Source organism: Polypterus senegalus, chromosome 1, assembly GCF_016835505.1.
Source record: "Polypterus senegalus isolate Bchr_013 chromosome 1, ASM1683550v1, whole genome shotgun sequence".
Taxonomy (NCBI): Eukaryota; Metazoa; Chordata; class Cladistia; order Polypteriformes; family Polypteridae; genus Polypterus; species Polypterus senegalus.
Genome location: NC_053154.1, coordinates 319641590 through 319669572, shown reverse-complemented (window position 1 = coordinate 319669572; position 27983 = coordinate 319641590). Strand labels below are relative to the sequence as shown.

Sequence of the window (27983 nt, the reverse complement as noted above, 5' to 3'; positions counted from 1 at the left end):
TGCCAGAATCTTAACTAGGAAAAGAAAATCCGAGCACATCACACCAGTCTTAGCGTCACTACACTGGTTACCTGTGCCATTTAGAATTGACTTTAAAATACTGCTTATGGTTTAAAAAAGCCTTAAATAATCTGGTCCATCTTATATTTCAGAAGGCCTCTCACCTTACACTCCAAATCGTAACCTCAGTTCTTCAGATGAGGGTCTGCTGATAATTCCAAGAGCTAAACTTAAAGAAGTGGAGAGGTGGCCTTCTGCTGTTATGCACCTAAAATCTGGAATAGCTGACCGACAGAAATTCCCCAGGCTAATACAGGGTGGTCCAGATCTAATTATGCAGATCCAGATCATCTGGATGACTTTGATTTATGCGGGGACGATTCCAGTTCGGCAAAGACGATTCTTCATGTCGTCAGTTCGCACACTTCTCGATGGTCTGGGATTTTTCGGGTGGTTTTCTATGTAATAAACTTAATAAGTTATAGCGTAATGAAAATTGCATAAATAGATCTGGACCACCCTATATAGTGGAACACTTTAAAAAACTGCTAAAAACACATTATTGTAACATGGCTTTCTCATAGCTTCATTTTAGTGTAACTCTGATATTCTGTATATGCATTGAATTATCATTTTTATCATGGATCCACAATCCGTACTTTATTGCACATAATTTGCGGACTTACTTGTTTTGATTTCTTTGTATGTGTGGATTACTTGGGTTGTTAACGACATCTGGTGTAAATTTCATGTCAATAGCCCCATTAGAAGTATATTTACTAAGAAAAATGTTTTTCAATTTTTCCTGCTGTAATAAAAAATCAAATTACAGCAAAATCTATGAAACAAGCTAGCTTTAGTCAATTGTTAAAGGCTTACAGTATATTTTTTCTTTCTTCCAAGCAGTCAGAAAGCTTGTCTGCTCAAGGCTGTCCGTAGCTTGGCCCTTATCAGTGAAGCGGCCCACTGTCGCTTACCGACACAACTGCCTACTATTTTATCCTTAAGGGATGTTGATACAAGAAGCAGTCCAGTTTTCACATGTGGGTTCCCTTGATTCCAAACTTAATGATGAGAACTGATCATCTAAAAGGCCATTGATCTTTAACAGCCCAGGATTAGGAATGTGAGAACGAATTGAGAGGTAATTAAGTGATGCTGACCTCCAGGTGGAAAATATGTCCTTTGAGCCAAAGTGGCTGTCATGAGAAAGTGTTGATTGGGAAGGAAATTGTTATGAGAAGCTCTAACTGGAAGGTGATTGGTGTGGGGAAGTCTACAGGGCAAGGTTATTGTTATGATAAACTCTATAAAGTCTGAGTGATTATTATGAGAAAAAGTATGGAGCGAGGTCATTATCACAAGAAACCATGTGAAACGGTGGTAAGCAGGGATATTTTGAGTTAAGAATTGTAATAAATATGAGGCTCGCTCAGAGCAAGGGGCTCACTTCATTGAACTGAGACAGACTTTATGTGCTCTGCAGTGGTTTTCAATGCTATGCAATAAAGTCCATTCTGACTGCCTATCCGGAGTCTCTGTGTGTTTCTATTTACTCGTATATGAAGTATAGGAAAAGTATTGTAATCGTCCAAATATTTGATGTCGAGATTTTGATGAATCTCAATGTTTTACACCTCCCTTACTTTCTCCTATACAAAGTATAAAGTATTGGAATCCTCCAAAAAGTCCATTTCGAGATTTTGATGAATCTCGACATTTTAGACCTCCCCGAGTCCAAAAATATCATTTTTGCAATTATGTCTGTGTGTGTGTGTATGTAAACACGATAACTTGAGTACATTTTCACTTTGGTCAACCAAATTTTGTATAGAAGCATTAGGTACAAAACGTAGATTTCTATCAATCTTTGGACTATTTTAGCTAAGTAGTTTACCTTTTATCTTTCAGCCGCAGAGTCCAATTTATTCAACTTTACTTTTATAATAATTGTTCAATATATTATTAATTTGATTTGATTTGTTGTTTAGGTTCTTTAATGTACATAATATAAAAATAGAATCATTGTCTGGCAGTTTACTCCTCAAATATCCATCCCCATATCTGAGTATACGAGAAAGTCGAAGAGAGACCACTCCTGATTTATTTTCCCCACAGCACTACATGGAATGAAAGACTTCAGTTAAACAGTTTCCACCAGTTTAGGATACGGACTGATCTGACGCCATCCAGAAAGACACAGAGACTGTTGACTTTCCTACACACCTAAAGGAAGTTTGAGCAGGATGTAATTTTTTTTTTCTTCTTCAATAATAATACAATTGAATATACGGACAGAACAGTTCAATAGGATAGAAGATATTAAAGGCATTCCAGATTAGCACTAATTTTAGATAACTCACCGTCAGACTCTGAGACAGCACGGAAGATCAGGTAACTACTAGGCAGTGGTTGTGTAATTGAACCAACGTTCTCCCCCTTTGGACCCTGCGTCAAAACAGAAAAGAAATATTTTTACAAACCGAAGTGTAGATCTACATTACAGAATCTTTATCAGACATTGCAGTCAAAGGCATAGTCACAGATTGTCATTAAAAGCAGGACAGTTTGTGGGCACAAGAAAGAGCATGGGCTGCCTTACCAAAGGTTATTGTGCTGTGGAAGAAAGTCTGTAGGAGGCAAAGCTCCATTGTTCTTTTAATCTTCTTGTGTTGCCATCTAGATTAGTGGTTCTCAGTCACTGGGTCGGGTCGTGAGCTGGCGTTGGTGGGCTGCGAGTTGTCATTATTTATTATGGTAGTGGGTCACAGGGAGTCGTAAGTGGGTCTCCTAGGGGATTGATACTATCCTGTGATCTATTTCCTTGTATTGCCCAGACAAACCACACCCATCAAATATTATGATCATGCTTGGCCAACCTTGTGGGACACGAAGACACATGCAGGGGATAAATTGGGTCGTGATACAAGAAAGTTTGCTCTTGTGGCTGCTCGAGGTATTGCTGCGAACACCATACATATGGATAGTATCAAATTATATATAATATAAGGATTATATAGTGCCTTTTAATATTTTATAATATATAATACATATAATTATCTCTCATTTGTATTGTTCTTGCCACTGCTTGACTACCATACCTCTCTGCTGGAAGGAGCCTCTGCAGATCACTCAAAATGCAGAGGCACGTCTTGTAATCAAGCAGCCAAGAAGGACAACTGGCACTCAGTTTCAGGTCGCTACACTGGCTCCCTGTTGCAGAACACATTCAGTTCAGATTACTGATGCTTGCATACAAAATAGTCAATAGGTTGGCACCTCACAAAGTCCTGTGCCAAGTTTCACCCATGCAGGTGTGCTCATGAACAGCGTCTAGTGATGCCACCTCTGCAGGGCATCAAATCTCAATCCAGACTCTTGAGTAGCTTGTAGCCGGTGGAATGAGATGCCCACCTCCATCCTAACTGCCTTAGGCATTTCCAACACATCTTTGAGGAGGATTTTGCATGAGGACCTTAATTTCCATCCATACAAAATGATGATAGTGCAGGGACTCACTGAGAGAGACTGGGAGAGCCATAGAGAGTTGTGCACGAACATTCTGCAAACCGTTCATCGAGATGTCATCGTTATGGGCAGCCTCAAGGCACATTTTTATTTGCATGGTTGGATAAATAAGCTAAAGTTTGCTATTAGGCTGAAACCAACCCTTGTGAACTTCATCAGAGACCCCTGCACAGTGAGCATGTTACAGTTTGGTGCGCTGTTGCAGAATTTGGCAGTGTAGGCCCTTTCTTTTTGGAGGAGGTGGGAGCAACGGTCACCATCACTTCAGAACGTCCCAAACCTTTAATCATCTCTCTCTTTAATATAGTGTCTTGTCTGTCTATACATATATCATATACTGAAGTATTTCATTATCTGCTGTTCATATAGTGCCTTCCATCATATAACAATTTTTATTTGCTTCCTTTCAAATAATAGATCAATCACATAGGGTACAACATACATTTCTGGTTAATCAATCCGTGTACCTCTCTATTATATATTGCCTTTTGTTACCTTTTCTTATCATGACAGAGTCTTTCATGACCTGTACACTGCTTTTCATTACATTTGTTTGTCTCATGCCTTTATCCAAAGTGACTTACAACACTTAATATATAACTAGATACATTTCATTTTGTTTTTCCAATTAAAGCACAGGCAGGTGAAGTCACACGCTCACTGTCACACAGTATCAGTAATGACCTTTGAACCCACAACCTCAAGGTTTGAGGTCCAAAACCTTAACCACTTTGCTGCAATGCTTTTCATTATCTATCTCTCTAGCCATCTATTATATAGTGCCTTTCCTTATATATCTCTCTATTTATCTGTTATATGGTGCCTTTCGTTATATATGTTATAGCATGGTTTTCATTATCTGTTGTGCCTTTCCTATTATATCTATCTGTTATATAGTGTTTTATTATCATGTCATATAGTGCATTTCCTTATAATGTATATCTCTTTATATATCTGTTATAGAGTGCCTTTCCTTATCTGTCAGATATATAGTGCCTTCCCTTATATATCTGTTACATTGTGTTTCTCATTATCTACATTATATAGTGCCTTTCTTTGTATATCTTTGTTATATTGTGCCGTTCCTTATCTAACTATGTTATATAGTGTATTTCCTTATATATCTGTTATATTGTGCCTTTCCTTATCTATGTTATATAGTGCCTTCCCTTATCTAACTGTTATATAGTGCCTTTCCTTATCTAAGTATGTTACATAGTGCCTTTCCTTATCTAACTGTTATATAGTTCCTTCCCTTATGTTATATAGTGCCTTCCCTTATCTAAGTATGTTATATAGTGCCTTTCCTTATCTATGTTATATAGTGCCTTCCCTTATCTAAGTATGTTATATAGTGCCTTTCCTTACCTATGTTATATAGTGTCTTTCCTTATCTAACTGTTATATAGTTCCTTCCCTTATCTGTTATATAGTTCCTTCCCTTATCTATGTTATATAGTGCCTTTCCTTATCTAACTGTTATCTAGTGCCTTTGCTTACCTATGTTATATAGTGCCTTTCCTTATCTATGTTATATAGTGCTTTCCCTTATCTAACTGTTATATAGTGCCTTCCTTTATCTAACTGTTATATAGTGTCTTTCCTTATCTGTCTCTGTCTTTTTCATGTAGTGCTGCGTCCGTCCGTCTTTCAGGGTTGTGAGGGGCTGCAGTCTACTCCAGCCGGAGCCAACCCTGGATAAGGAACCAGTCCGTCATGGGCCAGACACATGCACTTTCATCCACAGTCAGTGTTAACATTCCAATTTCGTATCGTCAGCCAGTGTAGACAACTGTATTTGAACTGTGAAAGTAATCCGGAGCTCTGAGAGAAAACTTTAAATGGAATTATTTTAGGAAAACAAAAAGGTAAATATGGTGTCACTCATTGGTGAATACTCAGAAGAGGTTTTCATGTACACTGACAGCTACATGAACCTGGGTCCAAATTCCAGACTTTTCTGTGTGCAATCTTCATGCTTTCCCTACATCTACATTTTTGTTGTTTTTGGAGCACCAACAGCTTGACAGCTGACACCACTTGGCTCTGTGACAGAATGGGCCATGCATTGCCATGGTATACAGTCCAGGGTTAATTCCTGTGAACGATACAACTAGGATACCCTCCAGCCTCTCTGTATTGTAAAAAGGAGTCTTACGAAAGAAAGAAATGGACGAATGGACGTTTTCGTCTGGCCTGCTTTAGATTTTTCTGTTTGTGGAGGACTCCTCACAGAGACTTATTCAGAATTCGTAAATTCCCTGTCTCAGGCTCTCAAAGAACTTTAAAATTGGTGCTGTGGACACTAGAGGGCACTGTTGCTCCTTCAAAACCAAATCCAACAGACATAGGGCACAAGTTAAAAGCACAGAGACCTTATTTATTATGAGGGAAAATCTTCACAAGCATTTCCCACCACCACAGCCACAAGTAAATGTTTGGAACAGCACACCGTTTCTCCTCCATTCCTCCAGCTTCCACCCGACTCTGGCTCGTCCTTTGAGCTCGGTGAAGTCCTCTTATATTGACCAACATGGAAGTGCTTCTGCTCTTCCACCCACGTGACCTGCAAGCACTTCCTGGTCAGGCAGAAACCTGCCTCACGGTACCCAACAGGACTAAGATAGAGAACTCCAAGTCCCATGGTGCCCTGGGGGAATCCAGGGCACTGCTGCAATCCAGTAGTGCTGCCATCTTGCCTTTTGGGGGAGGCAGTGCACTAAAGAAGCTGCCGTCCCCCAGCCTTCCATTTCTTGGTCGTCCCTTACAGTGCTCAGTTAATAACTTAATCACCTATGACTTAGCATCCTGTAAACCTTCACTGTTTAATAAGAGAGAGGGAATCGATGCAATGTTCATGCTCTTGGCGTTAAAGCTTGTGCCCGGAGGGGGAACTTCACAGATAGTTGACTACATGCTCACCTTCATGGTCCAGATCGACTTGTCCATCGGGTGGTAGAGCTTGAAGCAGAAGCCATCTTTCTTGGATGGTCTCTCGATGAGCTTGCAGGCACTGAGCAGTATCGTCCCGACCCAGTGGTCCACTTTAGGGGTCTTGTAAATGAGTAGCACTCCCGGCTTCAGCACACACCACAGCTTTGTCCAGCTCTTCAGAGTGCCGCGAATCTGGAATGAAGAAGAGAGGGAGAAAGGTGCTTTTAGAAACCAAAGAGGGGCCGAGGGACCAGAGAGAATAAAAAAACAGATGGACTCCTGACCGTCAGCACACTGTGGCCTTCCTCAAGGAAGGAAACACAAATGCCATGTGCATGACTCCTATGCCTGCTTGTTGTCTGTGTGGAGTTGGCTCATCTTCATGGTGTTGGAGTTGTTTTCCTACCACAGCCTTCAAAGACATGCAGTTTAGCTTAGCTGGCGACAATAAAGTGTTACAATGCAGGTGTAATGTGTGCAGTAAAGCAGTGCCCTGTCTAGGGGTGGCACCTGCCCTGTGCTGTGCTTGATGCTACCATTGTGGGCTCTGACTCCTGCAAATCTGACCTGGGCTACACAGCATTGGGAACACAGAGTGATTAGTTAGAATGTGAAACATAAATGGAGAGACTTTTCCTGTTTTTGGTATCTATTCAGACAGTGTTCAGACTCCTTCACCTTTTCATTTTGTAGATTTAATTCTCAATGGCTTTTACCAATCAAACTACACTCAATAGTCCATAACGACAAAGTGAAGAACTTGTTTTCAGAATGGTTTGCAAATTTTTGCACACCTGCGGTCTCCAGCCCCCCTCCACTCCCTGGATTGTGTGTCTCTGCAGGTCAAGTGATGAGAGAGCTGGGAAACAAAGCTTCAGGGCCGGGTGGAATCAACTCCAAGGTACTGAAAACATGTGCCAGCCACCTCTGCGGGGCCTTCCCTTTCCCTGAAGTTGCAGAAGGTTCCCCGGCTGTGGAGAACATTCTATGTGGTCCCTGTGCCTAATAAAGGGAATTCCAGTGATGACAAGGACTTCAGACCAGTTGCTCTTAATTAATACATCATGAAGACCCTTGAGTGGCTGGTAATAAAACACCAAAAACCCCTGGTTTCAGAACATCTGGACCCTCTGCAGTTTGCGTATCATGCTGTCATGTACATGCCCCACAGAGTCTACCTCCACCTCTACTCATGATCTTTGATTTTCCCAGTGCTTTTAACATCATTCTGTCCCATCAACTCGGGGAAAATGCTCAAGGCTTTGAATCTTGATGCCCCCACAATCTCCTGGAGGATGGACTACCTGATTAACAGACAACAGCTTGTGAGACTGAGGGACTACATGTCAGAAATGGTGGTGGGTAATACTGGAACACCTTGGAGAACTGTTCTGTCCCCCTTCCTGTTCACTCCTCTACACAACAGACTTCCAGCACAATACCAGTGCTGGCCATCTACAGAAATGTTCAGATGACTCATCCATTATAGGCTGCATTAACTTTTTTAGGGTGGATGTCGACTTTTGTCGACAGGAGGGGTTGAGGGCGATAATCAGGTGTTAATGGTGACAAATCTCACTGTCACGTCACAGGCATTCCCTCTGTATTTGGAGGAATGCTAGACTCGTTGACTCGGCAACTAATCCTAGCGTGTACGTGAGTTGTAATATGGAAACAATGGCAAGATGGCATCGACATGTGACAAGGGAGCGAGGCGAGTGCAGAAAAGAAAACACGCGGCAGACAATGTTTTGCGCATTATCGCGGAGTCGGACTCTGATTTTTCAGAATCGGATTTTATTGACAGTGATCAGGAGATCGAGCAAGAGAGTGAGAAGCCGGCATCAGCTGATCAAACACCAGCCGATGCTGCACCAGCGGATCTGCTGCCAGTTGAGCGCCTTTGCGCAGCCGATGATGCATCTACGGCAAGGTTCGCATGGGAAAAATACACAGACATTGATCTGTTGATAGCCGATCTGGCTGCTGGACTTCACAAGATGGCATGGCTTGCTGTTGGACACGACAGATCACCAGCTGCTGTACTTCAGGCTGCTCTTTCCTGATGCTATTTTCAGCTACCGTCAGACGAGACAAACAGGTAGGCAGAGAAATGTTTTGAATCGCGGGCTGCGTTTGCATCGCATTCTCGTTTTTCAAAGTGTAAACCCACAACAAAAGACGAGATGAAATGTGCTGTGGTATTACAAATAGAGATGGGACAGAACTGGTGATATAACTTCAGGGAGCATTGGTCCAAACGTGCTTTGTCCCCTGGTGGCTTTGGACAGGTTATGCAGCATGGTGATAGGTACGTGCTGCTGAAAAGTTTTATTCACTTCTGTAATAAACAGAAGCAAATCCCATAGGGGTGAGCCAGGCTATAATGCCATGCATAAAGTTCATAAAGTTTCAGAAGATGCGGGCAGAAAACTTGGTGGCAGTGGAATGGCACGATGGCAAAAGGGTGACTTGTCTCTCTACAGTACACACTAACAATATATGTGAGCAAGTGCAGCAACAGACAATTGAAAAGTAGGCACCAAAGCAACACGTATTGTAAGCAGTGCAATGTGACAATGACTGAAATTGGCTGCTTTGAGCGAGATCAGACTTTGCTGTGTAAAATGTATGTGAAGTCATAGAGTATGCAGGCTCATACAACATGCAAGACAGGAACATTTGCCAAAAGTAAATATTTGTTGTTGATTTGATATGTTAAACAATTGCTTTGTGTTCTTTTTTAAAAAATGTTGGTTTTTGGAAAAAAATTCAGCCCTGGGAGATAAGAAACAAAAAAAAAAAAATTAGCCCTAAAAGAGTTAATAATGGATATACAGTAAGTCAGAGTACAGGAAGGCTATGGAGGACTTTCTCTTAAGGTGCATTGACAACTACCTGCAGCTCAACATCAGCAACACAAACGAGCTGGTGGTAGACTTTAGGCGTCACAAGGGGCATCTGAGACCACCAGTCACCATTCAGGAGGAGGACATGGAAGTTGAGCAGAGCTACAAGTACCTGGGGGTTCACATAAACAATAAACTGGACTGGCCTGACAACACAGTGGCTCTGAACAAGAAGGATGAGAGCAGACTGGACTTGCTAAGGAGACTCTCAGGTCTTTTGATGTGGGCAGCAAACTGCTGGAAATGTTCTACCAGCCCATAGTAGCCAGCGTGATGGTCTATGCTGAGGTCTTCCAGGGAAGCAACTTCAGCTCAAATGATGCACAATGCCTGAACAAACCTATCAGGAAGGACTGCTCCGTCACAGGGTGAACCCTAAACACACTGGAAACTGTTGTGACAAAGAGGATGGGGGCAAAATTGGATGCCATTATGAAAAATCTTCTCTATCTCCTCCAGAAGGGCACTCTCTCAGAGCACTTTTAGCCACAGGCTCATTCCACCATGGTGCCACTGGGGGTCTTTTCTGCCTGCTGCTTTCTGGTAATTCAATGCTTCTTCCCAGAGTCTCAGATGAATAATAATAATAATAATAATAAATTATTATTATTATATTATATTAAAAGTAATAATAATAATAATTCTTTAAATGTATATAGTTCTTTCCCGCTACTCAAAGCGTTTCAGTCTATGGGGAGCCACTTCAACTACCACTGATGTGCAGCAACCACCTGGACGATGCAACGTCAGCCATTTCTGTGCCAGTACAGTCACCACACATTAGCTGTTAGGTGGTGAGAGAGAAAGAGCCAATTAGAGACAGGGGGTGATTAGGGAGCCAGAATGACCAGGCCGTGGTGGACATCGGGATACACCCTACTCTTTACGAAGGATGGCCCGGAGATCTTTAATGATCGCAGAGAGTCAGGGCCGTGGTTTTATATCTCATCCAAAGGATTACACCATATTTACAGCCCAGTGTCCCCATCACTGCACTGGGCCATTGGGATCCACCATGATCCACCATGGCCTCACCAACACCTCTGACAACAGTAACCCCAGCTTTTCCTAGGTGGTCCCCCATCCAAGTGCTGGCCGGACCTGAACAGGCTTAGCTTCAGGTCGATGACCTCTTCTGCAGGACATCTCTCTTAAAGCACTTTTAGCCACAGGCTCATTCCACCACAGGGTGTGCTAAGAAGCGCCGCTGGGGGTCTTTTATGCCTGCTGCTATCTGGTAATTCAATGATTCATCTCAATGTACTTGTAAAGTTATTTTTATTTATTTATTTATCAATTGATTGTTTGATTGGCTGTATTGTTTGTCCTGTGAGCCCGTATCCTTGTTTCTGCTGCTGCATGCATCTGCATTCCCCCTTGGGATTAATAACATTTATTTAATCTAATATTTGATCAAATCTGTAACTCTGCTTACCTTTAGCCAGTTTGCCATAATTATCACGGTGGGGTCCTTGAGGGCACTGAACAGCTCCTTGGCAGCCCTCTTCTTCTCCTCCCGGTAGTTCTTCTTCTGGACCTGAACTCAGTTGAAGGAAAGAATGGCTTACAGTTAGTTAGCTGAACCTGATGCTAAATATCAAGGCTGAATATTGCGATGGATGGCTGGGGCCCATGCCCGGCCGGGACACCCCTTCGACACTTGGTCTGGGGGAATTGCCATGGGCTACACACTACTTCCCCTGGAACGCTTGGTGGCGGCCCCCCTGGGTTGCATTGGGGCCACAGGCATGGGACTTTGGAAATCAGCCTTGTTGGACTCTGTGGCCACCACTGGGGGAGCTGCATGGCTTGACGAGCCCGTGTGGGCTGGAAGTGCAGCCTGAATTCGGTTAATTATCACCTGAAGCACTTCCGGGTGGGCTATATAAGGAGCCAGCAGCCACCACTCCGGGAGCGAGAGTCGTGTGTTGTTTTGGTGTATTTACTTTGGGACTGTGCTGTGTCTGTGGGACACGTCTTCCCCGTGGACAATAAAGACAATAAATTTGTGTTGTTTTTACGCATACCTCCCTGTTTCTTTGTGCCGGGTCGAGCACCTATATAGCGCCTTTTCACAATATTTTGTCCCCACACTATTTAGCTACCCTCCATTCAGCCTCGCAGTAATCTATATAGTGCTGGTCTGAAAGTGCACAAGGTCTAATTTCATATAACAATTGAAGAAAAAAAAGATCAGACAAACAAAGGTTACTAAGACAGCAGATGGTGGGGAATAAAAGAAAAGCCAAAAAAACCAAAGTAATCAGTGGAATTTGAGAAGGCCGTTCCATGAGAGTACGATCAAGTTTTAAAAATAAAAAAGGTCATTCCACTGAGCAGAGATCACCATTTATCTAATGTCACTGAAACAGTATTAAACCGAGGCGTACGGTCCCCAGAGTGCCACTTTGAGACTAAAGCTTGACGGCAGTTTCCACAGATTTCTCGTTTTCTTTGTGATGACGTGTTTTTTGAACATTTCTGTGGAATTCAGCCCACTGAAACCTTTCGAGTCCTCATTGAAGAGCTGGTCTTAAAATAACCTTATTTATTTCCTTAATGGTTCCAATGCCTTCTCCCATGCCTCCTTTTAGCCTCTGATATTTCTCATAGCTCAGAACCTTCAGACACCCGGGCTCATTTCCATGTGTGCTAGAAATGTAAGTTTTTGCTATGACGCAGAATTCATGTTTCCAACAAATTTAGTCCATCTTTCAGTCTGGAAGACCATAGAAAGGTACCGGAGAAAGAAATAAAATACCTTTGAGGTTTGGGTTCAGTTTCTACCTGACTGGATTAATGTTGTCATCCTGTTTTCAGAAGTTCTTACAGGCTTTCTGTATTCCATGAGTCTGCTTTCAGCTTTTAGGGAAATAACTTACATGGACATAGCACATTGCTGCAGGTGAGGTGACATGGTGACAACAGTAGAACACAAGACCAGAGCAGGCCACTCAGCCCAACAAAGCCTGCCAGTCCTGTCCACTTCATTCTTCTGACTGTGTGCAGAGGGTGCAGACCTATAAATACCTGGGAGTGCAGCTGGATGATAAACTGGACTGGACTGCCATTACTGATGCTCTGTGCAAGAGAGGACAGAGCTGACTATACTTCCTTAGAAGACTGGCGTCCTTCAACATCTGCAATAAGATGCTGCAGATGTTCTATCAGACGGCTGTGGCGAGTGCCCTCTTCTACGCGGTGGTGTGCTGGGGAGGCAGCATAAAGAAGAAGGACACCTCACGCCTGGACAAACTGGTGAGGAAGGCAGGCTCTATTGTAGGCACAGAGCTGGACAGTTTGACATCCGTGGCAGAGTGACGGGCGCTGAGCAGACTCCTGTCAATAATGGAGAATCCACTGCATCCACTGAACAGGATCATCTCCAGACAGAGGAGCAGCTTCAGCGACAGACAGACTGCTGTCACCATCCTGCTCCACTGACAGACTGAGGAGACCCCACACTATGCGACTCTTCAGTTCCACCCAGGGGGGTAAACGTTAATATTATACAAAATTATTGTCTGTCTGTTATACTTTCATTGTTATCACTCTTTAATTTAATATTGTTCTTTATCAGTATGGTGCTGCTGGAGTATGTGAATTTCCCCTTGGGATTAATAAAGTATCTATCTATCTATCTATCTATCTATCTATCTTATATAGTGCCTTTCATATCTATCTATCTATCTATCTATCAAGATGATCTGCAGGAAAATGGTCTCTCTATGTGATGTTCAAGTCGGCAGTGAGGTATAACTATATGGTCTGTGTTATAAATGTGGGCACACGTTTTAAACATTTTCTGTTGGTTCACATAGGGAGCTTCGGGCAATTAGTTGCTGAAGGTTTGGTGGTTGTCTGTATGCCAGGAGGGGAGGTTCAGGAAATACATTTTTCATTGTTTAGCGTTGGCTGAAGTTCTTGTATAATTTTTCGAAATGCTTCAAGATGTGGGTTGTAGGTGACACCAAGGGGATGCGGTTCTTGTTGTCTTTGTTTTTATATTCCAGAAGGTTGTCTCTGGGTATGGCAGTAGCTCTCCTTATTTGAGTGTCTGTTGTTTTGGGGGTATAACCTTGTGTGATGAAATCTTGTCTGAGCTCCTGCAGTTGTTTATAACACCCTAGTACTACTAATGTTTGTGTGAAATTTCCCCTTCACAAGTTTCCAACTGTGTCCCCGTGTTCTTGATGAACTCATTTTAAATGAGTCGTCTCAATCCACTGCACTAATTCTCTTTATAATTTTAAACTCTTCAGTCAGGTCTCCTCTTCATCTCCCTTTCCTTAAACTGTAAAGGCTCAGCTCTTTTAATCTTCCCTCATAACTCATCCCCTGTAGCCCTGGACTCAGCCTAGTCGCTCTTCTAAGGACATTTCCAGCGCTGTTATGTCCTTTTTGTAGTCTGGAGACCAAAACTGCACCCAGTACTCCAGATGAGGCCTCACCAGTGTGTTATAAAGCTTGAGCAGAACCTCCTGTGTCTTGTACTCCACACATCAAGGCGCTATATAACCTGACATTCTGTTAGCCTTTTTAATGGCTTCTGCACACTGTCTGGCAGTTGATAGTGTCGAGTCCACTATGACATCTCAAACCTTCTTATAAGAGGTACTTGTGTATTCAGATTAGAATATTAGAACATTCAAGACAAGAACAGGCCATGCAGCCCAACAAAGCTCGCCAGTCCTGTCCACTTCATTCTTCAGAATAACATCAAGCCGAGTTTTGAAAGTCCCTAAAGTCCTCCTGTCTACCACACTACTTGGTCACTTATTCCAGGTGTCTGTGGTTCTCTGTATAAAGAAAAACGTCCTAAAGTTTGTGTGAAATTTCCCCTTCAAAAGTTTCCAACGGTGTTCCCGTGTTCTTGATGAACTCATTTTAAAGTCACCGTCTCGATCCACTGCACTAATTCCCTTCATAATTTTAAACACTTCAGTCAGGTCTCCTCTTAATCTTCTTTTCCTTAAACTGTAAAGGCTCAGCTCTTTTAATCTTTCCTCGTAACTCATCCCCTGTAGCCCTGGACTCAGTCTAGATGCTCTTCTCTGGACCATTTCCAGTGCTGTTATGTCCTTTTGTAGCCTGGAGACCAAAACTGAACACAGGACTCCAGATGAGGCCTCACCAGTGTGTTATAAAGCTTGAGCAGAACCTCCTGTGACTTGTACTTCACACATCAAGGCGTAATACGAGGTTAGACACAAAAGTAACCGGACTGGGCTTTCCTGGGAAACCATCTGGAGGTCGGCTGGATGTGAATCATAGAACTATATCCCCTCTTGCATGCCCTCTTAAACTGCCGGCCAGTTCGGTATATCCTGTGAATAGCCCAGTCAGTATTTGCACAACAATCACTACATGAGTTGCCGCAACAATGTTGAGTGAAAAAAAATCGATCAGCCAGACAAGACAAGACAACGCTCCCACACACAATGCTTTTTCCGTAAAGCAGTTTTTGACTGACAAAAACATTCCTGTCCTCGATCATCCTCCCTGTTCCCCTGATTTTGCTCCCTGTGATGTTTACTTGTTCCCGAAAATCAAAAGTGACCTGAAGGGAACACATTTTTCTTCAAAGGATGAAGAGAAGACAGAAGCAGCAAGCATGTTGAAGCGTTTAAAGCAAGAAGACTTGCAGCACTGTTTCAATCAATGGAAGATACGTATGGAGCGGTGTAGAGATTGGGAGGGGGAGTATATAGAAGGTGACACTGTGTAGAGTGCTTTAATTCATCAATAAATATATTTTTTATTTTTACCAATCCAGTTATTTTTGTGTCTCACCTCATATAACCTGACATTCTGTTTGCCTTCTTAATGGCTTCGGCACACTGTCTGGCAGTTGATAGTGATGAGTCCGCTATGACTTCTAAATCCTTCTCATAAGGGGTACTCTCGATTTTCAGACCTCACATTTTTACTCCTTATGTGTAATACTTTACATTTCTCTTCTTCTTCTTTCGGCTGCTCCCATTAAGGGTTGCCACATCGGATCATCTTCTCCCTGCATGTCCTCTCTCAGCACATTCATAAAGCTTCTCTTAGGCCTTCCTCTTTTCCTCTTCCCTGGCAGCTCTATCCTTAACATCCTTCTCCCAATATACCCAGCATCTCTCCTCTGCACATGACCAAACCAACACAATCTCGCCTCTCTGACTTTGTCTCCCAACCGTCCAACTTGAGCTGACCCTTTAATGTCCTCATTTCTAATCCTGTCCATCCTCATCACACCCAATGCAGATCTTAGCATCTTAAACTCTGCCACCTCCAGCTCGGTCTCCTGCTTTCTGGTCAGTGGCACCGTCTCTAACCCATATAACACAGCTGGTCTCACTACTGTCCTGTAGACCTTCCTCTGCTGATACTCGCCTGTCACAAATCACTCCTGACACTCTTTTCCACCCATTCCATCCTGCCTGCACTCTCTTTTCTCCTCTCTTCCACAATCCCCATTACTCTGTACTGTTGATCCCAAGCATTTAAACTCATTCACCTTCACCAACTCTACTCCCTACATCCTCACCATTCCACTGACCTCCCTCTCATTTACACACATGCATTCTGTTTTGTTCCTACTGACCTTCATTCCTCTCCTCTTATATCTCCACCTCTCCAAGGTCTCCTCAACCTGCTCCCTACTCTCACTACAGATCACAATGTCATCGGCAAACATCGTAGTCCACGGGGACTCCTGTCTAATCTCATCTGTCAACCTGTCCATCACTATTGGAAATAAGAAAGGGCTCAGAGCTGATCCCTGATGTAATCCCACCTTCGTCTCTCCTACTGCAGACCTCACCATGGTCACACTTCCCTCGTACATATCATGCACAACTCTTACATACTTGTCTGCCACTCCCGACTTCCTCATGCAATACCACAGCTCCTCACGATGCACCCTGTCATATGCTTTCTCCAGGTCCACAAAGATGCAATACAACTCCTTCTGGCCTTCTCTAAACTTCTCCATCAACATCCTCAGAGCAAACATCACATCTGTGGTGCTCTTTCCTGGCATACTGCTGCTCACTAATGGTCACCTCCCTTCTTAACCGAGCTTCCATTTACTGACATTAAATTTCATCTGCCACAAATCTGTCCAAGTCCACCTATCTTGGTATCATCTTACAAACTTAACCAGCTTGTTCTTTCATTTATTAATATCAAAAACAACAGCGGCCCCAGCACTGCCCCTGCTGGACACCACTCTTAATATCACCCAATTCTAATGAGGTTCCTCTCACCATCACCCTCTGCTTCCCACTTCTTTTAGTCTTGTGCCCACCCTCTCACTTGGCGCCTTATCAAATGCTTTCTGAAAGTTCAGATAAATAATATCATGCACTCCACTTTGATCATACTCTTTTGTTGCTTCCTCACAGATTTCCAGCATGTTAGTAAAACACGACCTCTCTAACAGGGGTTGGTCTTGTTATATGCTTAAAGTTTGACATTTTCCCCTACCCTAACCCGCATCTATCAGTAAACACCTTGTCTTATATGATAACATAAAGAGATCACACCCTCAACCTCTCAATCCACCTTCACTGTTATGGGAAAACACTTTACGGCAAGATTTCGTTAATGTTATTCTAAAATAAATCTGCTGGTCTCCTGTCAGCGTCTCTGCTCAACTCCTGTTGATTTGGTCAATAAGTGGTTTTAAGACACAGTGGGTCAGATTTAGTTGTGTTTGCATATGATGTGTGAAGCACCGATTACGAAAGTCCTGTCTGTCCATCACAACCTGGCTCCCCATGGACCAGTTTCTTTGCGATATGGCATGCTTATTCTTCAAAGAACTGTGTCAAGTCAGTTCAGTTTTTATTCAGATATCTTGGAAAGACTGTGTTGCGCAAAGTGTAAAATTTAAAAGTCTCCCACTGAAAAGCATAGCTGAATTTGAAAACTCGTCCATCTTAAAACGAAGAAAGGTTTGGTGCAACTTCAACTAGGAATTAGTTTGTGGTTTGCAAAGCCACATTCTCTTTGCTTGTACACCACTAGTTATAATAACATATATTACCCATAATACGTAGTTTAAAGGGAGGCTCCATCTCCTGCCTGTTCCTTTATTCTGTCAAATAGCCAGAGGTTATATAGATAAAGCAGGGAGAGAGGGGAGGAAGCGCTAAACTGAAGCAGGGTATCTGACCACAGAGTGCTAAGTATATTCAATCTGAGGCAACACAATAAAGAATATGAAAGGGAGAACAGGGTCACCATAGGACCCTACGTGACAAAACAGACAGCATGATGTCACATCCCAGTAAGGGAATGAAATAGAAGCTAAATTAAGTAAAAAAAAAAAAAAATCATTTGTATGCAATTTTGGTTTCAAAATGGCAGGCTGACAATAACCATCTAGTACTGTATTATTACAATTCATCTTTTCTCAGTTCCTGGTCAATCTTTTGAAAAGAATGGTGAAACTAGGAATTTGAAATGCAGAAATTTGTATATTTCAGCTTCATCCTTGAGGCTGTCTTCTTCGCTTGACTTCACAAATGTACATCTGGTTTGCATTTCCTTTTGCTCTGAAGTTTTTCCTCAAATGGCCTCCTTTTAAATTTTGCTGCACTTTTTTTCCCCTAAAATAAAGAAGATGATTGACTACAACTCCTACAGAAGCATTCACTCCCCTTGGAAGCTTTCACATTTTTATTATTATATAAGACCTTCCTCCAGATTTAACCCAAGCTTTCCCTAAATGGTCACCCATGCAAGTACTAACCGGTCCTGAACTTGCTTAGCTTCAGGTGGATGACCTCTTCTGAAGCATACGCAGGTGGTACAGTATGGTCTGGTACGGTATGGTATGACATGGTATGTTATAGTGTGAAAGCCCACTGAACCTTCTTCCTTGTGACTTGAGAGTGTCCCATGTGCCTTCTGGCAAACTCCAGCCAATATCTCTCCTATAAATATTGTCTTGTTACTTCTCGACTCTGGACTCCCTGGCCATCGGACCTTACTCTTATTTTATGTTAATTAATGTTGACTTATTTTAATTTCTTACTGTGTCTTTTATTTTTTTATTCTTCAATATGTAAAGCACAATTCACTCCTCTTTGGTCTCTATAATAAATCTCTCCATGAGCTTCAGCTAGTCCAGAATTCTGCTGCTCGCATCATTACTCGAAGCTCATCTATTCACCATGTCACTCCAGTCTTACAGCAGCTTCGTTGGCTCCTGATTAAGTTTCAAATTGATTTTAAAATTCTGCTGTTAACGTTTAAGGCCATTCATAACTTTGCCCCTCCATATCTGTGCGACCTTCTTCATGTTGCCATTCCTGTCTGTAACCTTAGATCCTCCTCTTCCTCCATCCACCTGACCGTCCCTCTCGCCCGTCTGACCACCATGAGGAGCCGTTCTGGAACTCGCTACCTACTGAGCTTAGAAATATCGAATCATTCTCTACCGTCAAATGTAAACTTAAAAAGCATCTGTTTAAAATGTCTTTTTCTTTATGATTACAGTGGCTTTGTTTGGTTTTAATTTTTACATCTTCTGTTTTTTCTGATGTTTTTAAGTTGTTTATAATGTGTCTTTTTATTTATTTATTTTTTGTTTGTTCGGTGTCCTTGAGTTCTCAGAAAGGTGCCTTGTATAAATAAAATGTATTGTTTTTAAAGCTACAATATTTGCTGTCTTCTCAGTCTCTCCATTCTGATCCCACTGTAGCTTGCGACTCCTTCAGAGTTCTCAAAGGTCTCTTTTTGGCCTCCCTCACTTGTCCACTTTAGTTTTTGTGGACGGCCTGCTCTAGCAGATTTCCAGCCGTGTCATGCTCATTCCATGTCTCCATGACTGATTTAACTGGATATTACGTGACTTGGATGTTTTCTTGTCTTATGCTTTTTCATGGAGTTGCTTGGAGTGTTCTTTTGTCTTCATGGTGTGGGTGAGTCCACCATATGGACTCACCACAAGTTGGCCCTTTCACATTCACAATTAAGTGAAACCCATTGAACTAATCATGTGACGTCTAAAGCCAATCAGCAGCACCAGTGAGGATTTAGCGGTGAATTCTTATGCAATCACTTCTTTTGTGTTTTATATGTTGTGGACCAGCAGGGGCGTGCCGCTCCACAAACCCCAACACAGACAGGCTTTCCAGATAGCACACCTTTATTTAAGTGGGGAAGCGTTTTTCTTTTGCTCCCCACTACACAGCACAGTGCAAATTACCAAATAACACACAGACCTTTCTTCTTTCTCTCTCTTTCCGTGTCATCTCCACTCCTCCTCCTCACAAGCTTTGTCTTCCACCTCCCAACTCTGGCTCCCTGACTGATGGTGAGGCGGCTCCTTTTATAGCACACCCAGAAGTGCTCCAGGTGCTTCTCAACCTTCTTCCGGCTGCCCAGCAGTGGTTCCTCCAAGGACTTGGCTGCACCTGCAGCACCCCCTGGTGGTACCCACGAAGCCCAACAGGGCTGCTCCAAATTACAACTCCCAACATACCCTGCGGGGATCCGTGGTGCTGTATCAATCCAGGGGGGCTGCCCTCTAGTGTCTTAGGGATGATAGTGACTCCAACGTGGTGACTGGAAATTTTAGTGATTAGCAATAATGGATCTAATGAGGTTATTAGAAATAAACTTGATGCATTAGGATTAAAAGTCAAGACGGAGGTAAAGAACTAACTGTTGACTGTAACCTGAATTTTAAATCACATATTAATCAGATCACTAGGACAGCATTTTTTCACTTAAGAAATATAACAAAAGTTAAACCTCTTATATCATTGAAAGATGCTAAGAAATTAGTTCACACTTTTGTTTTCAGTCGACTAGATTACAGTAACGCACTCCTCTCAGGACCACCCAAAAAAAAGACATAAATCGATTACAACGAGTGCAGAATGGAGCTGCTAGAATCCTAACTAGGAAAAGAAAATCCGAACACATCTCTCCAGTTTTGATGTCACTACACTGGTTACCTGTGTCATTCAGAATTGACTTTAAAATACTTCTTATGGTTTACAAAGCCTTAAATAATCTTATATTTCAGAATGTCTTACACCTTACACTCCAAATCGTAACCTTAGATCTTCAAATGAGGGTCTGCTTAGAATTCCAAAAGCTAAACTTTAAAGAAGTGGTGAGGCGGGCGGCCTTCTGCTGTTAGGCACCTAAAATCTGGAATAGCCTGCCAATAGGAATTCGCCAGGCTGATACGGTGGCGCACTTTAATAAATTGCTAAAAACTCATTACTTTAACATGGCTTTCTCATAACTTCGTTTTAGTTTAATCCTGATGCTCTGCATATTCAATTAATTATCATTACTATTCATGGTGGCTCCAAAATCTGTACTAACCCCTACTCTCTCTTCTATTCGTTTTCCGGTTTTCCGTGGTGGCGACCTGCGCCAGCACCACCTGATCAAAGCACCGTGATGTCCTTACATTGATGGATTAAAGGTCAGAAGTCCACGTGACCATCATCATCAAGTCCTTCCATGAGAACCCTGAATGCCATGAGGACTGATTGAGGTCATTTATGTGTGGTAGAAGGCCCAGAGGGGGCTGGGTGGTCCCGTGGCCGGTATCCTTCAATAAGGGCGCGCAAATAAAGGCGAGCTTCAAAAGGGCGACCTCAATTGGGCGCAGCGAATAAAGGCAAAGCAAGAATATTAAAACATCCAATTAATTAGTGCATGAACTTCTAACAAACTATTTCTAAAGCTCTCTATATTTCGTTGTTTTCTGCTCTTACTTACTCATTGTTGTGTTACACTTGAAGCTGTAGATTATGTGAGACGAACATTTTCCAATCCTATATTCAGTTTATTTCCAGATGTGTTTCCTGTTGATAGTTTTCTCCTTTCTGAATGTGTAGCCTTCGACTACGAGTAGATCTGCACCTTTGTTGCTCTTCACATATTCCAGAGCCATTTGAACTAAATTATCTACGAACGCCTTTATTCGCCGCGCTCAATTGAGGTTGCCTTTTTGTGCGTGCCCTTATTGAATAGAGCCCTTGTGGCCTTTGTACCCCTGCAGATTTTATTTTTTCTCCAGCCATCTGGAGTTTTTTTGTTTTTTCTGTCCCCCCTGGCCATTGAACCTTACTATTATTCGATGTTAATGTTGACTTATTTTATTTTCTTATTGTGTCTTTTATTTTTCTATTCTTTATTATGTAAAGCACTTGAGCTACGTCATTTGTATGAAAATATGCTATATAAATAAAGGTTGTTGTTGTTGTTGTCTCTTCCTCGGCATCTTCCAACCAGCCGGGTAACGGCCCTGGCCATCTGTCACAATGTGCAACTCACTTAGACCACTTGGCAGAGATCTCTTTTCACTTTCAAATCCAAGAGCCTTTTCTTCCATTGATCAGTGTCAAGAAATCCAAATTCAGTGCACTGGGATTCAATTTTGTAAAAGAATAAGATATGAAAACTTCCTTTGACTTTTTATAGGCTCTGTGAGTTTCTCTAAATGTCTCTGCAAGAGGCGCATGATACCACAGTGCAGAGCCAGTCAGTCATTTTCTAGCCTGCTTAGTCCTGAAGGGGGTCGCAGGGGTCTGTTGGAGCCTATCCCAGCTAGCTTAGGGCACAAGGCAGGAACAAACACTAGACGGGGTCCCAAGTTCTAACTTACTGGACACCTCCAGCCCACTCTTAGCACGACACGAACAGCATCTCACCTTAAGAGATTCTTTCTTGGCCAGCTTGTCCATCGGTGAGGTGCACTCCTTCTCATGGCCGTTCAACAGCTTGGACTCCGTCTGTAATGAAGGATACAAAGCAAAGAAATGAAAACGCACCATGGTCTTATCTGTCCACAGCTCAAACGAGCCCCAGTTATAACCTCAGAGCTCAACCTGACGTCAGCTCAAAGTTCTCATGGACCCTTAACTCTGCTGGCCCCACTTGAAACCTCGGGACTCTGTTCCAAGCCTCAAAAACTGACCACAATTCAACTAACTGGCCACAGATGAAGAAGGTGTGAATTAAAACTGACCTCTGCTCAAAGCTCACACTGACCTTACATCACCTGACCACAGCTCAAAACTGGGCCGAGTGAAAACCTCAGACATTGTCTGGCAAGTCCCAAGGTTATGCAGTTGGCAGCTTTAACTGGACACATTAGCGGGGCTCTGGACATATTAACTGGACACACTCGGCTGCACTCGAGTCCTGAATCCTGAGGTGGTTTGTCGTGTGGTGGGTGTGCAGCAATGCGTTGTATCAGTGCCTACTCCCAACCTTAACCTTAACCTTAACATTTCCACCCTCAGACATCTCTAATGGTCATTCACTCTCACTGGCAGATCCCCTTGTGGTATAGCGGGTCCACAGCTCATGTCAAAGGCCATTTTTTTTTAAATAAATAATCGCCGCACTCACGGCTTAGCGAGGGGGCGTGATGTGTGAGTGGCGGAAGTGGTTCCTGGGGGAATTCGTGATGCGGGCGGGCGGTTCTCACTTAAGGTCACAGGTGAGGAGTCATCCGCATCCGTAATTGTTCCCGGGAGCTGCTGATTGCCACAGCTGACCCATGTCCCCGTGATATACAGAAGTGCGAGGCGGTTAGTAGGGGGAGAAAAAAAGAAAAAAGAGGAAAAAAGAGAGAAACGGAGGTTAAGGAGGAAGCAGCGAGCAGAAAGCCGGTGTGTGCAGCAGAGAAGGAGAGCGAGCGAGCGCAGGCTCACGCTGTATGCAGGCTGCTGGGAAAGGCGAGCCAGAGTGGGGTGTTTGGCCGGCACCCGAGGGCCGAATGTAGTGGTCACTCCTGCTGAGCGCTTGTTGGGAGCAGGAATGACCGGGAGCAGGTTGGCTCGCTGCAGCGAAGGCAGTGGGAGTCGGAGACTTGGAGTAGAACCCTCAGCGTGAATCCCCCCCTGGCCGTTGGGGGAAGCCAGGTCTCGGTCTGGTAGGGGCTGAACGAAGCCAGGGATCGGGAGGCCACCAGACCAGTGGCGTGAAGGTCAGCTGCAGGTAGGGTGGCTCCCCTGGTGCACAGCCTGGATGGGAGAAGCAGGGGAGTCACCAGTAGTAAGGCACCGGGCTGATTTTAAAAGGACAGCTTCCAGCCGTTGTTTTAACCTCGGTTTTTAAAGGATTTATTTATTGTTTTAACCTCCACTTTTCAACTATTTCAATGGATTATTTATTTAACGACAGTTTTGAAACACTGCACTTATTTATTTGGACACTGTTTGTTGTTGTTTTAATAAAAGCACTTTTGCACTTTTTGCACCATCCCCTTTCTATGTTTGTGCCTCACTGTACAGCTCATCGGTGACATTACCGACGGTGTTGTGTTCGAGGGCTCCCTGAAGCTGAATGGGAGTGGGGAGCGAAACCGCGTCGTCACACCCCTATTCAATAGGACCTTACTCTTATTCTATGTTAATTAATGTTGACTTATGTTTATTTTTTATTGTGTCTTCTATTTTTCTATTCATTTTGTAAAGCACTTTGAGCTACATTTTTTTGTATGAATATGTGCTATATAAATAAATGTTGATTGATTGATTGATTGATTTCAGGTTACAAGTCTGCCTCACCAATAGGGCAAGATCAATGTGAATTTATATCTAATAACCTCCAGCATGGAGTACCATTGTGAAGTTAGTCCCAGTAGCGTTTTCCTTCTTGGGTGTGTCAATTAAGACCCTAAGGCTAGTAACCTAATGGCTGAGTTGTACTTCTGCATTGAGCCCACCCTGTAGGTTAAGCCATTGAAAGCAGTTTATACCTCAGCATCGCGCCATGCTGCAGGCACATGGCTGAACACTAGATGGCACTGTTTGTGACCAGCCAGTTTAAAAAAAAATAAAATGCAGGCAGATCAATAGATCAATAGGCAGATCAATAGGGCACAATCAATATGAATTTAGATCTAATAACCTCAAGCACGGCGTGACCGTTGCAAAGTTACTCTCGGTAGTGTTACCCTTCTTGACCACCAGAGGACGCTACTGTCACGGCAGGGTGTGTCAATTAAGACCCTTAGGCTAGTAACCTAATGGCTGATTTATACTCCTGTGCTGAACCCACCCTGTAGCCCACACTGTCACCATTGCACCACAATGCAGCCACATGACTGAACACTAGATGGTGCTGTTTGGAATACCAAAGAAAAGTTTAGCATGTTGTGGCAGCCAGTTAATAATGATAATCATCTTTAATAAAAGCCCTGTGTGCATCCAGGTGTCCGTGTGTGTGTGTCTTCTACATCGCACCGTGCCTTGCCCATGCGCACAGCACCGTGGTCGCACACACACTCGAAGCTGGGCACACAGTGAATGGCCCATCCACGGCCGTGCATGATGAGACATAAAGGACATCATTGCTGGGGAGAGTGCTGATTGGGTAGTCGCGGCCGCGCACATAAAATCCGTTGCTGGGGAGACGCCACACGTACAATAATCAGCTGCACGCCAGCACAGATTAAAATAATTGCTGGGGAGACGACACAGTCACGGAGAGCAGCCGGGAGGACAGCCGGCACTTCCGCCACGCTGGGGCGTGGCTAGAAGAAGATTGCCGGGAACACCTGGGGCTCATCCGGGTCCTCTATAAAAGGGGCCGTCTCCATTCATTCGAGGCTAGAGTCGGGTGGAAGAAGGACGAGGCAAGAGGAACTGTAGAGGCGGCCCGAAGACAAGGCATTGTGGCCAGGATTGTGACTGTTTGGGGTTTGTTTGTGCATGTGGTTAGGTCTGAGTGACCATTGAACTGGGTCTTTGTGACCAAATTAATATTGTAAATAGTGTAAATAAACGTGTGGTGGTTTGAAACAAGATGTCCGCCTGTCTGTGTCCGGGCAAAGTTCACACCTGTAAGAGAAAATATTACGGACGTATCTACTAACAACATGCCACCCAAAAAAAAAAGGACACGTCAAGTAGGACAAAAGACACAGACAATCAAGTATATCCTATATAAGTAACATCTCCTGGAAGAACGGTCAGCTCAACAAGTAAAGATCAGCAAAAGAAACGCTGAAAGACAAAGAAAAAAAAAAATTTTCTTCCGTAGTCGGGCATATTGGCCCCTCACATTTTTCCACTTTTTAATACATTCGCCGTCTTCCTTAACGATGTTATCCGATATTTCATGCCACGAATTGCCACGTTGTCTTTGTAGTGTTGTGATGAGGTATCATGTGAATATATTTTCTAATATTCTAATATTTTCTAACATCTTTAGCAAGTCTTTCCTCGTTTTTCTCCATGTTTACTTCAGATTGGCAGAAGATGAATGGAAAACGAGTTTCAGGAAATATGCAGGTACCAAATATCACACGTGTATACCCTGAGATTCTACACATTCATGTTCATATTCTGGGACCAAAGTGAATTTAGCTTCTAGAAGTTACCATTCTTGACCGCCAAGGGTTGCTGCTGTCACAATTAAGACCCTTTGGCTAGTTACGTAATGGCTGATTTATACTTCTGCGTCAAGTCTACCCTGTAGGCTAAGCCACCGAAAGCAGATCCTACTTCTGTGTCGTGCTGCACTGCAGGGACTTGGCTGAACACTAGATGGCGATGTTTGGGGCAAGAAAAGTTTAGCCTGTGGTGGCAGCCAGGAGAGAAAAAACAGAAAATGGAGGCAGTTATTGTGCTCCAGGGTCACCACTCCTCCTTGCTACACATCTTCTTCCATAATTGAGCATATTTGTCCCTCCCAGTTCATCTCATCTCATCTTGGGGCTGCTGAACTATTTCTCACCATTGCGTATATTCTTAGGTCAATCAACAGAAAGTCGGCCCTCCATTTTTAACTAACTGCAGACTGAAAATATTCGAGAAAAAAAATTCCAGAAAGATCCATCTATCATCCAACCTGCCATATCCTAACTACAGGGTCACGGGGGTCTGCTGGAATCAATCCCAGCCAACACAGGGCACAAGGCAGGAACAAACCCCGGGCAGGATGCCAACCCACTGCACGGTTCACACACACACACACACACCAAGCACAATTTAGAATCGCCAATGCACCTAACCTGCATGTCTCTGGGCTGTGGGAAGAAACCCACGCAGACACCGTGGAGAACATGCAAACTTGACACAGGAAAGACCCGGGAAGCGAAGCCAGGTCTCCATCCTGCGAGGCAGCAACGCTACCACTGCGCCACCATGCCACCCCCCAGAAAGATTCAAAAAGGAAAACTTGAATTTTCTGCACACCAAGCACTACGCTGAAGCCACGTGACTGGAGTGTTGTGGAGACATTCCCTGCTGTATCCTCTGGCCATGCTGCAGGTCCACAGTCTCACTCCAGCGCTTGTTGTTTTGTACTTTAAATATTCTGCGTTTTGCCGTGTCATTTACTAACCCACCTAATCCAGACCAGGGTCTCAAGGGTGTGTACGGAGGGAGGGGGTGGAGCCTATCGCAGCTGGTATAGGGTACAATGCGGGAGCAAACCCAGGACTGGGTCGCCAGTCCATCACTGGGTGAACAAATGCACACACACACCAGACACACACCAAACACACCAATCATACACTGGGACCAATTTAACGTCATCGGTTCTCCTCACCTGCTTGCCATTGTACAGTGGGAGGAAACTGGAGCGCCTGAAGGACACGGGGAGAACATGCAAACTCCACGCAGGGAAGGACCCGGGATGCAAACCCTGGCCCCCTTACTGCGAGGCAGCAGCCCTACCATTGCGCCACTTTTTTTTATTCTTTGTATTTCTCTTTCAAGATATTAAATGATTGATGGGAAATTGTTGAAAGAAAGGAAATGTTACGTTGGCTATGACCTGTACTATGTAGTTAGGCTACGATGGCTGCATCCATTCCAAACAACTACAAGCATTTTCTTGATATTATTCACTAAACAATACAGTATAACAACTAATTATTTACCATTTACATTGCATTAGATGAGGGGTGCCCACACATGTTCGGCTTGCGAGCTACTTTTAAAATGACCAGGTCTAAATGATCTATCTACATTAAAAATGCTATATATATATATATATATATACTGTATATACAGTGGGATGCAAAAGTTTGGGCAACCTTGTTAATAGTCATTATTTTCCTGTATAAATCGTTGGTTGTTAGGATAAAAAATGTCAGTTAAATATATCATATAGGAGACACACACAGTGATATTTGAGAAGTGAAATGAAGTTTATTGGATTTACAGAAAGTGTGCAATAATTGTTCAAACAAAATCAGGCAGGTGCATAAATTTGGGCACCACAAAAAAGAAATGAAATCAATATTTAGTAGATCCGCCTTTTGCAGAAATTACAGCCTCTAAACGCTTCCTGTAGGTTCCAATGAGAGTCTGGATTGTGGTTGAAGGTATTTTGGACCATTCCTCTTTACAAAACATCTCTAGTTCATTCAGGTTTGATGGCTTCCGAGCATGGACAGCTCTCTTTAACTCACACCACAGATTTTCAATTATATTCAGGTCTGGGGACTGAGATGGCCATTCCAGAACGTTGTACTTGTTCCTCTGCATGAATGCCTTAGTGGATTTTGAGCAGTGTTTGGTCGTTGTCTTGTTGAAAGATCCAGCCCGGCGCAGCTTCAGCTTTGTCACTGATTCCTGGACATTGGTCTCCAGAATCTGCTGATACTGAGTGGAATCCATGCGTCCC

The 27983-nt window shown here is 43.3% G+C and overlaps 1 protein-coding gene across 4 annotated transcripts in view; it reads right to left on the bottom strand.

Moving 5' to 3' along the window:
* osbpl5 (oxysterol binding protein-like 5) overlaps window positions 1-27983 on the bottom strand; it is a 325895-nt gene that overhangs the window by 72807 nt on the left and 225105 nt on the right. For all 4 annotated transcript variants that reach the window (XM_039736915.1, XM_039736890.1, XM_039736896.1 and 1 more), the window contains exons 5-8: window positions 22046-22126; window positions 10807-10908; window positions 6451-6654; window positions 2364-2448 (exon numbers count right to left, since the gene is read on the bottom strand). In XM_039736915.1, the coding sequence (XP_039592849.1) occupies window positions 2364-2448; window positions 6451-6654; window positions 10807-10908; window positions 22046-22126 (472 nt within the window). The remainder of the gene's footprint in view (window positions 1-2363; window positions 2449-6450; window positions 6655-10806; window positions 10909-22045; window positions 22127-27983) is intronic.